Below are 15,496 nucleotides of genomic sequence, written 5' to 3'. Positions count from 1 at the left end.
GCGTTGCTTTTCTCCGATAGTATAGATTTTCCATTCCGTTCGAGTATATAATAGCAGCCTGACGACGTCTAATCGACCATGAATTTGTAAAGGACGTAACACGATCCGATCGCACAGCAAGAACAGGCGTATCGCGTGAAGCAGAATGCAAGACTTACCGATACCCTTTTACCAAAGCCAAGGAAAGACAGCTTTCTCTTGGTGTTGTCCATGTTTCACCGGTCGCGGTAGCTGCTGCGGCAGCTATCAGCTTAAGGTGTTGTCTTTTTCCTGGGTGCTCGGCCGATCCTGAGTCGGGACGGCGATGTCCACATGTGGAGGAGTCGCTGAGATGGCAGCTCCGTTCTGCTAGCTGTGCAAACACGAATATACCTTTAGCCAGAATTTTGCAAATTCCATGTCGGATTGTCGGATATCTTTATGCTGTATTCTAAATAAACGTCGTCGATCGATCATTACGTGCTACGCTTCTCTAACTCATTCGGTCACGCCTTTTTTATAATTCCTACGTCATTTAATATCGCCAGTTTATCGATCAGAAGGTGTCTTCCCTTTCGACCACCATGTCCAAGAGCGATCAAAACGGATTTATTTATACGATCTCCCTTCGTCACGGTGATAAAAATACGGAAATATAGCGACCGGCGAAAGTACTACACAGCAATGTCAAAGATATAAAGCGGCAAGATACGATTAAGAATACAACGAGGAACAGGAGCGAGGATTTTGCTGAAATTCCATGCTTCCTGCTAAGATCCTCCTATCGAGAAAAAAAAAAAAAAGAAAAGAATCGAAGATGAAACGGCGAATGGAAATGTTTCAATTGGATTTCACGAGGGATGGGATTAACCGCTTTTTTGAATCGCGTTAAAACGTGCGCCGAGGAGAATTTAGCGAAGAAGCAAGAAAATGAAAAGTTAATACGATGGCAGAGATTACACGGGCGAAAAGATGAAAGGAGAAGGAAAGGGACGAAGAAAGCAGGAGGATCGTGTACACACCGAGCGAGACGATACGGTGTGGCGTCAAGAGGACGGAGATCGCGACGATGATGAGAATCGCGAGCGAACTCGAGAACACTTGTTCGCAAACTAAGGATAGTGGAGATCAGTGGAGCGGACTGAACCAGTATCGAGAAGGAGACGTGACTCGACGACAGTGACCGTCCGACTGACTTCGTTTCAGATTGCCACTGCCACCAGCAACGCGACGACCATCCACAGGCAACGATTCTAATATACTTGACAAATAAGGTGCCGGCATGGAGTAACCTTGTCGGCATAAGCAACCAAATAAACCGAAATACGACTTCTTCTCGATCGTTTAGCTGCTTCCATATCAACCCTCGTTCGTCGTTGGAACATCTTCCGCAACGTGTATCGAACTTTTACGTTTTTCTCTGTTAGCTAATTTGTTCCGTACTCACCGAGTCGAGACACAGTCGGATAAAAGAAGAAAGAAACGTATAAGCGTGCGATTAACCGCGTTGAATCGACATTCTTCCTCTCGACGACAATTTAAAGAGCGCAGATGGAATTGAAATACGAGGGGCCAGCGTCGCTCGTCTCTAATTACCGGCTTGCATCCGATAGAATGACGCAACGAAATGCCTGTCGTCTGTTCGATTGGCCGCGCGTGATACCTGGTGCCTAGGAAATTTAGTCGCTCGTTCCAACTACATTCCCGGTGTATTCTTCCGCCGAGGATTATCTTCCACGCCTGCCACGGATAATAGAAAATTGGCATTAGCGGCGATTTTACCAGCCGATTCGTCGTGACCGAATTTCTTCTCTATGTCGACTATCCGACGAGTAAAGAAAAAAAAGACGACTAGGCAAAATCGACTTCTTGCGTTTCTATCGGATCTTTACCGATTTACCGATCCTCCTCAGAGTTTTCTACAACGTGCTGCATCGAATTTCAACGAATTTTCATTTCTTCCGGTTAACGATACTACGCGGTATATGGAGGAAAAGAAAGGTTTCATTCGGACCGCACTTTCTCAGCTACGCGAATCGATTTACCACGCGATCCAGTGATTTACGACGCTCTTTAATGAACCGTCGATCCTACTCTTTATCTTTACGCTATTTTAATCCACGCTGTCTATCAGATAAATCTTCACCGGGCAATAAAGTGTCTGCTGCAGGGAACCAGCTTCCATCGTTTCTCGAATAAAACGAAGCATTTTTTCTCGTTGCCCGTGCAATTTTTCGTGGCGGTCGAGCCATTGCGTCGCGCGTACACGTCGCCGGACGAGAGAAATGGTTGATCGCTGCGAAACGTTGCCAGATCGAAGAACGTAATTTTCGGCCCTTAGCGGTAACGTCAGCCGAGCGACGCGCTCGCACGCAAGCAAAGCTTGAAAAACGAGTTGAACGGTTTCATTCGCCGTGTTTATCCGACTAAGCGAAGCGACTAGCTGCGACGAAACGTCGGGGAATGTTCTCTTATGACACGAGCAAGTATAGAATTCCTGTACGCCAGGATTACGAGGGAATTTCTAGAAATTAGAAACCAGCAAATTGAGTAATATAAATACAGTTCGAAGGCAGATAACAGAGAAATCCGATATCGAATGATCGGCATGTTACGCGCACGTTTCTTTCGCTTCGTAAGTCACCGATGTTTAAACGAACGAAAGCTAAAACTACCAGTTGCCAAGGAGAACAGCGAACCAGTCACTCGGAGATTAATTGCCACGGAAACTTTCGATACCTGCTGTCCCATCCACAACTCCTGTTGCACTATTTTAACGCGGTACTTTTCCGATCTTCCACAATCACCGACATACGCGTCTAATTGTTCTTTTGTCGAATAATCGTTGGCGAGAAACTGCGCGACTGTGGAAATATATAGCGCTGATGGTGCGGCTGGATCGCACAAGGTAGGAGGTTTCACAATGAAAATTCGTATCTCGCGATTAAGCTACTAGGAAAAAGAGACTAGCCGGCTAGTCGTTTATCGATCTATTCGACGAATACTTGTTCACGGACGAACGTCACGTCATCCGATAGGCAAGTATCTTGAAGCTGTCGGGATAAAAAGATCTCAGGCAAGTCTCCTCCAAGGCTTCGTTCGCGCCTGTTTCACTGTACGGCTCTCCTTTGTCATCGAACCATCTGTCGTCGGTAACAACGCGACAATTGGTCTTTTCAAATGCCGTGTTCTTACGTTACGGCTTGATAACGCGCGATTCTCGCTTCTGCCAACTCGTCGCAGCATCTCTCGCCACGTCGCCACGCATTCTTATCGTTCTTCAATTCGAAACAGTTTGAAATCACTCGATCAGACTCCTGGCGGCTACTGTGTCACGCGCTTTTTCCTTCAACCGCCATTGTTGCCTCTTTACGCGCCAGTAAAACCTCGCTATCTCTATCTTTTCATGGAAACACGCATCTGGAAATATTTTACGTATTAGGTTGCCCGAAAAGTTTCTTTCCTTTTATAAGGAAATAATAGACGCAGTTTATTGAATTATGCACGAACATAATAATAGAAATAGAACGAAATGGATCATAAATTCAATAAAATAATATAAAATAGATATTGTTGTTCATCTATTATCACCTTATGAAACGAAAGAAACTTTTCGAACAACCTAATACAACACGCTTTACCGGCTAACAGAGATATTCGCGTATCACGCGCTTCGCTGCTTCTCCGATGCTTAAGTTTACGAACGTAGCAGTGAAAGTATCTCGCGTGCTGACTAGAGACACCAACCCGCTGCTGACATAATTTAACCTTGTTTACATAGCGTGGCTCGTTGCGAATTGTCGAATCCTTATTTCACGCCACCAAACCTGTTTCCAGGCTATTCATTGTATACATACGACAGCTATAAAACATAACCTCTCTTCCGTTCTAAGAGAGGTGTAATTTACTTGGAAAGCCTCGTACGCAAACGAGTCTCGAATCGATAATAAATTACGAGGATGATGTGGGAAACGTTAAATGAAGGTAGGTTGTCAGAATTCACAGACTCTTACACTTCACACGATCGGATATTCTTGTTTATTCTTTGTTCATTTTTTGGCAAGGTAAAAGACACGATAACCAGACTTTTTCCAACCTCTCCTCTCTCTTACGTAACGATATCCATTCCTTGAACCTTGTTTCGTGTGTGTTGCAATTCTCGTGACAACGATTAAACGGTTAACGCGCGGATATAGCGTAATGCGGATCGACGTGCAACATAATATCTAACGCGATATCTCGTTTAATTTCCTAATAGTAAGAATACGTAGCGTGGAGTTGCAGGGGAAAAGAAAACGAAGAACATTCGAAAGGACGACGCGTTACGAAGCAAGTTAAATGTTATACAGTGGATCGGGAGAAATTAGATTTCCATATAAACGAAGGAACTGCGATTACCATTAGATATTAGGAGGAAATTACAGCGAGCGTAGGACAATACAATATTCGTAAATAATTCAGCACGTGGATAAATATGCCCCAGTAAAGGACAATGAATAAGTAAATTCGTATTACGTAGCGACATGACAGTCGGAGGTATGTTTCGTGCGCACTGTCAACTTTCATGGTTCGACTTGTCTGAAATATTCAAATATCGCGGAACGAATTGTATAGACACGAATATCAAAATCGAAGCAAAAGTCGTTTCTCTCTTACGGCGAATGTACTTGAAATTTTGTCCGCTAGAATCGCTTCACGTCTCCTCTCTGTGTCGAGCAATGGACTTTCGTTTTATCGCAAACTGTTTATCATCGCTCGTTCTTTTTGCACGCGATACTGCCTTCTAATCTGAAGATCGAGCCGCTGTGAATATGAAACGGAGCTATTCTCGTTGCGGAAGACGCGACGCGCAGTCTTGTCATCGGAGGAGCAAATAATTTCGGTGAACGTTTCTCATTCATTCTGAGTCATTCGTCATACGCGTGGTTACGAGCTGGCGCTACGAGATTCAACTTGAACGCGCCCACGAATCTCTGGTGCGCTATCGAACCGGCAGTTTGCTCACCAAACAAGGCAAGATAAATACCACGATGCTGTACTGTTACGAGGATTAAGCAAGTAATGGTAGTCACCTTTCACACGTTTCAGCGGAAGAAAGAGCGCAAATATTCCGTGTCTCGGAGAAGCGTGAGATTTCAAGATGACCGCTAAGCGTTTCGGGACAAAGGATGCGTCCGTGAATTTAGAGCTTATGGTGGTAGCGGCTATGGAAAATTTTCGAGTGACTCACGATAAATCGTCGGCCAACAACGGAGAAACCTGTTTCTCTCCCTCTGTAGCGTAAAAGAAGGACAGGGAACAGGAGTCAGAAAGAAGGAGAAGCAAGAAAGAGAGAGAGAGAAAGAGAGAATAAAAAAGTTGCCCGGAGCAGTGCAGCACGTGTACGGAGAAGAAAGGACATACAGACACGTTTGCATGATGCGAGATATCGAAGATTTATAAAATCAGGTCGAAAACCTCGAATCTGCCTGCTTCTTGCATAACCTTGTGCCATAAAAGACACGCTAGAGGAGAAACCAACGTGCTCCTTTCTCTCTGGTCGACTCGAATAGTTTTCTTTCGACGACTTATCGATATCCTGGCGCGTCACGGCTCTCCAGACATTCTACAAAATCGACCTAATCTTTTTCTAGAAGATAAGCGAGGCAGCTGCTTGTGCTTTACGAGAATCCTAACTCGGACCACCATCTACACAATTACGTTCGACCAACGAACGCTGGAAGAACCGGCGTTTCGTCGTAGTTTGTAGTCATGAAATTTACCAAGCATCGAACATCGAGACACTGTCCTTTTGACGAAGCAGAGAACGAATTCTGAACATACCGTTCGTGTAAATAGATCGCTGCTGCTCCACCATTTATGGGAGATGTATTAACATTTAGCCAATGGAATAGGGAGATCCCTTTTGTTGACTTTAGCAACGCGTTTTCTTTTTTTTTTTATTGTTGTTGTTATTATCAGTTATTGTTTACCTGAAATTGTCCAACTTTTTCTGCTTTTATAAAGTACAGTATATAATAAAATATAGCAATTTAGTGGTGTTAAAATTAATGAAAAAGTTACACTATCGGTTATGACTAAATAAAGTTATAATCGAACGATAGCACACTGTAAAAAGATATTAAAATGCATTATGAATTTTTAATTTCACGTTCGAGTCGTGTTATTTATCTTTAGTCATCTTTAATGTTCTTGATTTTACTTATATTTTTTATGCTTTTAATATATACATTTAATTTAATGTTTTATACAAAACAATATGTGAAATCGTTAAACAAAATCATTACCGCAAAATATAATTGACCACTTGAATAATCTTTAGACTTCTTTGTTTTTTAAGTAATGAATATTAGTACTCGATACTTTGAAAATTGTGCGGTGGACAACGTACAAGTTGGCTTGTCCGGGCGCAGTGGAAACGTATAACTCACTATGACGCGCGCGGTTGGCTAAGTATTGAAAATATAGTAAAAATATAGGAAATATACAGATATAAAGAAGAATATTAGTTTGCCACAAGAGTTTCTTTCGTTTTACAAGCAGATAGTAGATGCACAACATTTTCTCTTTTATATTATTTCATTATCTCATTACTATACTATAGTATATTACATTATGTCTGATCCATGTTATAGTAATAGAAAAAAATTATTTCCTTACAAAACGAAAGAAACTTAACTTTAGACAACTTAATACTTGTCGCCGCATTTAAACGGCCAAATAAATCTCTAGTTAGGTTCCTCTTCTTCAATCGTGTTGACAAGTAATAGGAACGTGTACGATCACGTCAGCGACCTATCCGTAGGATTAAAAATACTTGACAAAGAGCGAGTTAGCGTCTGGTCGATAGGAAAATAAAGGAAAATCCGCGTGGTAAACTTCCCACGAGTGCAAAGCGAACGGAAGATCTAATGAGGCTGAAATTTTCGTCGCAGTGAAGAATCGCTTCGTCCGAAGCAACGTCAGAACACGAGACTTAATTGGTTCAATTAACTGTACAGCATGGGCGTGATCAACGTCGTTATTAAACCGAATGAATGCGTGTATTAGCCGCGGCGAGAAATTCCAGTCACGTGGCCACAAGTCTTTCGCGGTTTTCACCCTCAATTGTCGCGAGCGCACGTGCTGCTTCATCTTCGTCGTCGATGACGCTTAATCGTGTCACATGAGACCGCGTTGTCCTACGATCGAGGGCAAACGCGGTGCGCTGATGCAAACGCGTTAAACGGGCAAACAGTGGGAACGTTTAAGACGCCAGACGACGTGACACGTCGCGTCGTAAACAGAACGCAACGATCGTTTATTGCACGCCTATTCGTCTAAAAATGTTCGGTCGGTACACGACGGCACGTTTTACCACTCGAAGATTATATTGGGTTGGCAACTAAGTAATTGCGGATTTTGCCATTAGGTGGTATTGACAAAATTCGCAATCATTTAGTTGCCAATCTAATAGAAACTAAAAGGTAGAGTATGGCCGTTTCTTTACGCGTACAAGAAGGAAAAAGTCGAATATTTTACCTGCGGCGTACGATACGGTTTTCACGCCGAGTTTTTACCCCTTTTCCATTTTCTCGTTCATTGATATTTCGATTTTTTTTTTTTGATTTAACAATTATGTTATATCTCGATAATAAACGTTCGTGCAACGGTAAAGTAAATAACCTTGCAGGAAATTTATGAACTCGTGCTTAACGGTTGCCTAAAAGATTTGGGGAAGTTTCATTTGCATAAGCGGTAAATCAGGTGTGTCACCGAGAAGTAAACGTTTACTGCGAAGAATAAACATCTTTGCTCGCAATCGTAACGTGATAAACAACGTAGTATCTCCGTGAAAATTGGATCTCCGGAGACGTGGCGCGTGCAATGCAAATGATAGCGCTTTTGTGTCTTCGATAACGTCCTTGACGCGTCGCGTGTATGCAGGTGTGCCAGCGCGCCGCTTCCAAGGGATCCAGGGACGCGACGCGACGCGTAACGACGCGCGTAATATCGCGCTCCTACTCTCAATAATTTTCTATGTTTTCAGGTCACGAGCCCGACCTATAACCAGCCAGGCAGTAGAGCAGAAATTTCACGATAAAAATTTCATTCCTAGAACTTGACATTCGTATCGTTCTCTGCATCGTTCGCGTCCAACCTTCTGTCTACTCTCCTTTTTCCAATCGTTTCCCGATATAGCATCCTCGCGTTCTATCAGCTGTGTATATATACTTTCTCGTTGAGCGCCATGTATTCCAGTTCTCACGACGTTGCCCGAGAGCCTAGTTATCCGGTAGAAAGTGTGAAAAACTTGCGTCCATTGTTTTCCACCTATCCTTCCATTTGTGGTACGTTACTACCCTAGCAGCGAGTCACTTGCGGCTTAAAGCGCGTAAACAATTTGATGTAGACGGAGGAATTGTGCGTGGTAAAAATGTGGGAAACAAGGATTTACGCAAAAAGTATAAGATGAGAAAGAAGAAGGTGAGATGACGCAGGAATCGCAACGGCGACACAAATAACATCGAGGCACCTAGGTCAGGGCTAATCGGATAATCGTGCACGGTGATGCTCTGCGAACCAAACAATGCTAAGGGCGCTGACAATGCTAAGGCTACCATCGATCCAACGTTGTGCATACACCTTTACTTTCACCTGTCGCTACTCGACCGTTCAACCATTCCCTTCCAACATTGTCTCCATGAGCTTTCTTCTATTCTCAGGAGACGTTTTCCAGGTAAAAGATTTCCATTTTGAATGGAAGGAACGTTTCAAGGTAGTGTAGATTCCATCGAAGAACAGGTGCACCTACCGATAGGGAACCACGCCTCGCTGTTAACGTCTCTTTGAAAATAACCTTGCCCTCCTCTCGCGGATCACCGATCATCGACTACATAGAATTTTAGACGATCAGCTGATCGGTCGTACGCCATCTTGGAAAAAGCGCGTGATCCCGATACGCAATGAAACTACTAAACTGTAACTTTTACGAAATGTCAGGACGTTTTGCCCCGAGGAGTCACGGTTAGACGTCTAAAAATATCGACCATCTCTATTCAAGGTTGCTGTTCTCGATCTTTAACAATAGCGTCAGCGAATAGGTGGATGAAATAGGAAGATAGGAAAACGAGCACGGTTCGATTCCTCTACCGTAATCCGTAAATATTTCTATGTTAAGAACGTAACGCATGCGCCAAGCTTTTCAACGAAACAACATTCATCGTGCTATCCGGATAATTTTGAACTTGTAGCAAGCGCGCTCTCTATCGTCGACCCGCTTCACGTAACCGATTTAAGTAACCAAAGCCGAACGACTAGCAGCTTTTTTTTCAACTTTCGTTTGGACAGTTGTGCTCGAGCAAATATCGTAAAAAACTATTCAATTACCTTCTCTTTTCACTGGCATTTTCTTCGATCGATCTGACAACGACACGCACGACAATCCCCGCAGTTATTCCATTTCATCCACCGAAATTGTTCGTTGGATGGAACGATCGAGCAATGGCAGTCACCGGCAGACCGATAAATCTCCATTAACGCTTTATCGGAAATCGCTTATGGCAATCAGATCGTCACGATTGCACAACCAAGCAATGGCAGGAGCGGCGTATATTTGCATTTTTCGTGCGTGCTGGCAGCGCTGGCTAAAAGAAATCTCGCACCATTTAATAAATCACTGGAGATCCGCTCGAAGAAGTTGCCGTGACGATAAATGTAACCAAACTTTTGCACGCGACGAGAAGCGCCGGCGTTTTCATACATTGAAACGAGACGGTGCACGGGACCGTGATATCGATCGGTGTAATGGCCCCGTCGTGAACGTGAGTCGTGACACGAACAAATTTGCATAAGGCTTTCGCCCCGTGTTTCCTAAAAACGTATACGCGTACTTGTTTGCGCGACTATCTGGTCTATTCGTTCTATTGGCTTGGAAACTAAGTGATTGCGGATTTTGTCATTAGGTGGTAATAACAAAATCCGCAGTCACTTAGTTGCCAACCCAAAAAACTGCCCTCCCTTCCTTATCTCCGCTCGAATATCTTGCGATTAAACGAGCCGAATATTTCGTCCATGAAAATCACTTAACACCTGTTTCAAACATTTTTTCCTATTCCGAAAGTTATTCGAGAACCGTAAAAGTTGTTTGATCGTCAATCAGGAAATACCTGGTACGTAAACGAATTCATCGTCCCTCAACGAACACGTGCTGTTTACCGAGCGAGTCTGCGTTCTATATAATTTCAATGGGAAACTCAATGGAGAACATACCGGTAATTGCGGATTATAAAATCGTTTGTGCATTGTCGTCGATAGCCGCGCGACAAATAAAATACATACAACGTCCGTTTAACGCCAGCTCGTACGAATCGAATATTGCGAAAAGCAATACGAACCACCATACTCGAAATAATAGCTGTTATCGACCGATCGGAGATTCGAATTGCAAATACGTTGCATCGCTAACGCTCGAATAACTGTCACGCGTAACGCTCGCGTCGCTTTTACAATTCCACTCTACTCTTTTCTCATTCTTTCCATTATGCGTTCGAATGGTAAAAAGTTTGCCGTACGATGAAACATCGTTCGGTTTAAAGCTCCATTACGTTCCATTTCGAATTCGGATATAAATAGCAGTGGATAATAATTCTCTTTCTTTCGTTACTCGCGCTCTGGTCCGCTTTAATCGAAAGCCAAACATTTATTTTCTTTGCAAGCAAACCATTTATCTCATAGGGATGTTCTCATTTTTTGATACAAATACATCTGATAGATTAATCGGCTCGTGATAGGTTCGAAAATTTGTGAAATACGTAATAGACGAAGAAGCGCTGACAATTCGGCATCGTAACGATCTAATTTTAGCTATCTCTTCTGTTACATCACACGCCTCTTTTAACGTTTAACGATGTTCGATTCTCATTCTACCGGCTATTTTTTTTTCTTTTCAGTTGCCGCCTCTGGAAACCTATAATCGTTACCAATGTCGACGCGTGCACGCACTCGCTCTTTTCGACCCAAAAAATAATACACAAATAAATACATACGTAATATGTATTCTTAAATAAATTAGAAAATAAATAATAAATTAGAAGAAAAGCGAAGCGTCTAGTAATACTTCGATACGATACGTAGTATACGTGATGGTTAAAATAAAATTATTGTCATATATATACAGGCTGCGGCCGAATAACATGTACAAGCAGGTGCCAGGTAATACGTTATGGAAAAATAAGAACAAAATATGAAGTAGAATTGTTTCATTTAATGCTCAGTTTACGAGAAAATCGAGTTCGAAAATTTATCGTGTATACTCGAATTGGACAGGATTAAATATAATAATCGACAGGAGGTCGTTCTAGGTGTGAAAATAAGTCGAAAATTCAAAATAAAAATTGTTCTCAAGGCGCTTCGTTTCGGAGAAAAATAAATTTGAAAATTGATCCAAAAGTGTTCCAACTTTATTTTCTTGGAAACGAAGCCGCGAACGAAAAAATTCTACTCTACACTTTCGACCTATCTTTACACGTAGAACAAACTCCTGTCGAGTATTTAGTATACCTGACAAATTTTCAAACTCGATTTTCTCGAAGACTAAACCTTAAACGAAAAAACTTCATCTCACGTTTCCCTCTTATTTCTTTATAAGGAATTACCTCGTACCTGCTTGTGCGTGTTATTCTGTCGCACCCTCTATACAACAACTCTCCCTAAACTAAAAGCTTCCAAGTTACGAGTTACGATTTCAAGCTTCGTCGAGTTCGAGATTTCTGATCGATGACCCAAACTGATCTCACAGAATCTGGATCGACCTTTGCCTGTCGAAGTACCATCTTCGAAGCATATTCGTGCGAGACGCAGGAAAATCAAAAGTACGGAAGCAAAGAGCGAAACGATTGTTTTTACAGCGTAGCTCGTGACCGACCCTTGGCTACGTACCTGGGGAGACGCGGCTCTCCGGGTGCGTTTCACTGCTTTTTTCCTGTCCACGGTTCGATGTGTAGACCTGCGCAGGAAGAACGCCAGCGCGTAGAGCGACCAATCTATCGGACCTGATACACGACCTCTTCGTGGATCACACGTAGCCGACTACACGACCCGACTAACACAAGGAATGACAGCGCGCGTCAACGACGATGCTTACGGCGATAGCGACGAAACGCGCGGTTGACTCGCGAGTAGAAAGTACTGTTCTCCCCTTCCTCGGATAGTAAATATGTACTTCGGCAGACACTCGGGCTCATTCTACTTCACGGCTTAATCGACTACCTGTGACCAGTCTGCCGATTATTAGTCGCTCGTACAACGATCGAACATCGCTACACCTTTGTGTTTATGCACCGGCCACACAGTGACTCTCAGCACTCGCCAGTGGTTCTTATCTAAAGTTCGAAGGTCTAGTAATTCCGCTAATGACTAGGTTCTAGTCTCTGGTCGGCAGATCGATGGTCGAAGGGAAAAGAAGCTTACGGAACAGGGTACGTAATAGCGTTTATGCCGCAGGATTAATTTTAATCGAGTTTCAGTTGCGACGAGGGACAGAATCAATCAATGTCGTGACGATCAGCGATGTTCATTATTTTGCAATTCGATGATAAGAACGTGCAACCGTCTTGTATACGTATGAAAGGAAGTTGGCGTTTTTGCACGGGCTTGTCCCTCGCGATGATGATAGAGCAGGATCGTTTAGCAAACGGCCGATGAAAGGTGGTTGAAAGGCACGTGCAATTTGAACGGGCTGTCGCCTGTGTATACTTACACCGACGTGTATTTGATTAATCGATGTGCTGCTTTCTACCGGCCAACTATTTCGCTGTACGTGGAAAACAGTTCGCCTAAATGAAAACTGTACAAGAATGCAATATCTTTTCCTTTTTCGGTCAGGCTAACGTTAGACAGTTGACGAAGGTTGCAGAGAAAAACGATGTCAAAGGCGCCATGGATCTGCCCGTAATCTCAGTTTACCTTTCTTAAGCCTTGGCAAGAGTCGTAAGCAACAATATAGCCGTGTTCCCATTTCGCACATAATTTTCACGGTGCTGTTTCTAAATGCGAAACGGCCCACTCGCCTTTTACTTTTCGACAAGCAAACTGCCCTTGAAACACTACCTGTCATGCTTTGATCATTTTCGTTGAAGAATCGGCCAGTCCTAGGTACAATGGAAATATACGCCGGCTTCGGGGCCACTGTAAAAGTCAACAAACACGAGTCCACTAAATCTTGGCGATCCGGACTTTTAACAACCTCGCAAATTTAGCGCGTTGCCTCGGCGGTGATTTACTTCACGATCTCCTATTTGACACTACAACTACCGATAGTTAACACGAAACTATTTTTACCAAAACCAGTCAAACTGACCAGTCTTTAAAAAAATACCTAATAATAGAATATTTGTTTATTTATTGATTTACTCTCTTACAGAAGGAATTCCATGTTATGTAGTACATTTTTGGTATTATTAATCCATCTGGCACCATGACCCCTAAACGAGGGTCATGACACATTTATAAAATTGTACAACCAGTCATTTTAACTGGTATGGTATTGCTAGTGTTGCGATCTAGCGATCGATCCGGAATCTTCCTGACAACTGATATCGCAGTAAAAATTGTAAAAACGTGTGGGACGTTGTACAAAACGAGGAAACTGGTTAACTGGAGTTCGATAAACAGATTGCAGGACCCTTTTACACCTTGACAAGTACCAGACATTTTCACTGGTATTGGTATAAGTAGCCTTGATAAAAAATTATTTTCAGTTTGAAGACATAAAAAACAAAATAAAATTCATTATATTATTCTTTTAGTTATCGTTGTAAAAGTCATTACATCATTGGGGAAAAAATATAACACGAAGTAGAAATTTTAAAATAAAATTGTAAAACTAGTCAATTTGACTGGTGTGGTAGTCTAGTGTTAACAGTTGCCTGGTGCGCATCTCCGATCTATCCGACATTTTACGAAATCCGATGCTAAACAAACAGCCGAAGAAAGAAGCAACAGCATTGGTAATAAAAAATCTGGTGGATTGACAATGCAGACATTCCGAGAATGAACTCTTATTCCATTCGTAGTCTTTTGTTATTTCACGTATGATAACGATCTTACAAGGAGGCGAAGTAAATGCCATAATTAAGCTGTGAATCAACGGAAACGGAAAAAAGCATAATCGTTCGAAACGACGTGATCGTGTCGTACAAATATTTCATAATCTTCGATGGAAGAACGAGGGTACGTCACTCGATGAAGTTCGTTCGGTCGATTCGAGAACCACACGCGCGTTTCGATTTCTAGAGGAAATTTATGCGCGCAAGAATACACGCTGTCAAGTTTTATTAATACATCTTACGTGACAAGCATTGGCACCTGATTATACTCTGGGTACACGCGTCCATGTAAATCAGAACGTAAAGAAGAATTTGAAATCGGTTGGATAAGATAAGATTTCGTTGTACGCGCTTGTATCACTCTTCGTCTTTTCGAGTAGCAAATTCGGCGAATAGATCCGACGACGAGATGATAATTACAAAAATAGAAATAACAAGAACAAATGCCGATCGGTCAGTCCACCGAGACTGAAATTATCGCGAGAAGCCAAGCGCGACAATTTTTTCCCCTTACGATTATTACGAAATTTGTACGATCGGCCGTGTATTATGATAATGATAGATACGCGTACGTAATATCGGCGGTGCAATAAATCCGCCCCGCTATCGGACAGATAAGCGCTCTTATTAAACGCATGGAAACTCCTATAATAACAGGATAAATCAAGTTCACACGTGGTAAAACATTGATCGTGCAAGAAATCAATCAATGTTTCACGAGTTCGAAAGAACTCGATAACGCATTGATTTTTACGATACGTTTCAAGTTCAGCTCTATCATTACGTTACGGTTACCGTGTCGTTTGATTACCATGTTGACATTTCCAATCACATCTCACGTATATAAAAAGATACACACGGGGAGGTAAGTCGTTTAATTTACAATTCAACCGAATGGACGCAATGCTTCTCGACCAAAACGAATTCCAAAGATTCGCTGCGATGATTCATTCGAACGAGATGTCGCGTGTTGACCTGCTCGATTAAGCTCATTGAAAGCGAGTTCGTAACTCGTGACTGCGGCCGACTACGCGAACCTATAAAACTCGAATCAAACAAATTATTGTCGATAATCATTCCCTTGACGCGAACGTTTGCTCCGCTCGTGCCTCGGTCGACAAATTGTCGAGAATCGTCACGCCTCTTTCAACCGACTCCACCGGCTACTTAAGCGACAGCAAACATTGCGGGACAGCTTACGGTATATGTGTACATACAAGTATGTACAACTACACAATCGAAATCGGTTCTCGAACTCGCGTGATTTATCGCTGCGTTCCGGGTAAGCGAAATCGCATTAGCCGTAGAAGCTTCTCCATCTTTCCACTCAGATCCAATTGAATTTTTCGGTTTCTGTAAACGATGGAAATCTAATTTGCAGAGAAAAGATTGTCGTCGACGCTCTAAACGTATAGTCATTTTTCCATTGA

General features: G+C 42.6%; 1 protein-coding gene across 5 annotated transcripts in view; it reads right to left on the bottom strand.

The window, feature by feature from the left end:
- The window catches only part of Ae2 (anion exchange protein Ae2), a 41,850-nt gene that overhangs the window by 22,211 nt on the left and 4,143 nt on the right, over positions 1-15,496 (bottom strand). The window contains exons 1-2 of one of the 5 annotated variants that reach the window (XM_072022385.1): positions 11,899-12,048; positions 159-352 (exon numbers count right to left, since the gene is read on the bottom strand). In XM_072022385.1, the coding sequence (XP_071878486.1) occupies positions 159-212 (54 nt within the window). In that variant the 5' untranslated portion in view covers positions 213-352; positions 11,899-12,048. Of the gene's footprint in view, positions 1-158; positions 353-1,001; positions 1,156-1,426; positions 1,452-2,718; positions 2,868-11,898; positions 12,049-15,496 lie in introns of those variants that run through there. The other 4 variants (XM_072022383.1, XM_072022386.1, XM_072022384.1 and 1 more) reach the window with 4 other exon arrangements.

This window comes from Bombus fervidus, chromosome 2 (genome assembly GCF_041682495.2).
Source record: "Bombus fervidus isolate BK054 chromosome 2, iyBomFerv1, whole genome shotgun sequence".
NCBI classification, from domain to species: domain Eukaryota; kingdom Metazoa; phylum Arthropoda; class Insecta; order Hymenoptera; family Apidae; genus Bombus; species Bombus fervidus.
This window is presented reverse-complemented; position numbering and strand designations above follow the sequence as displayed.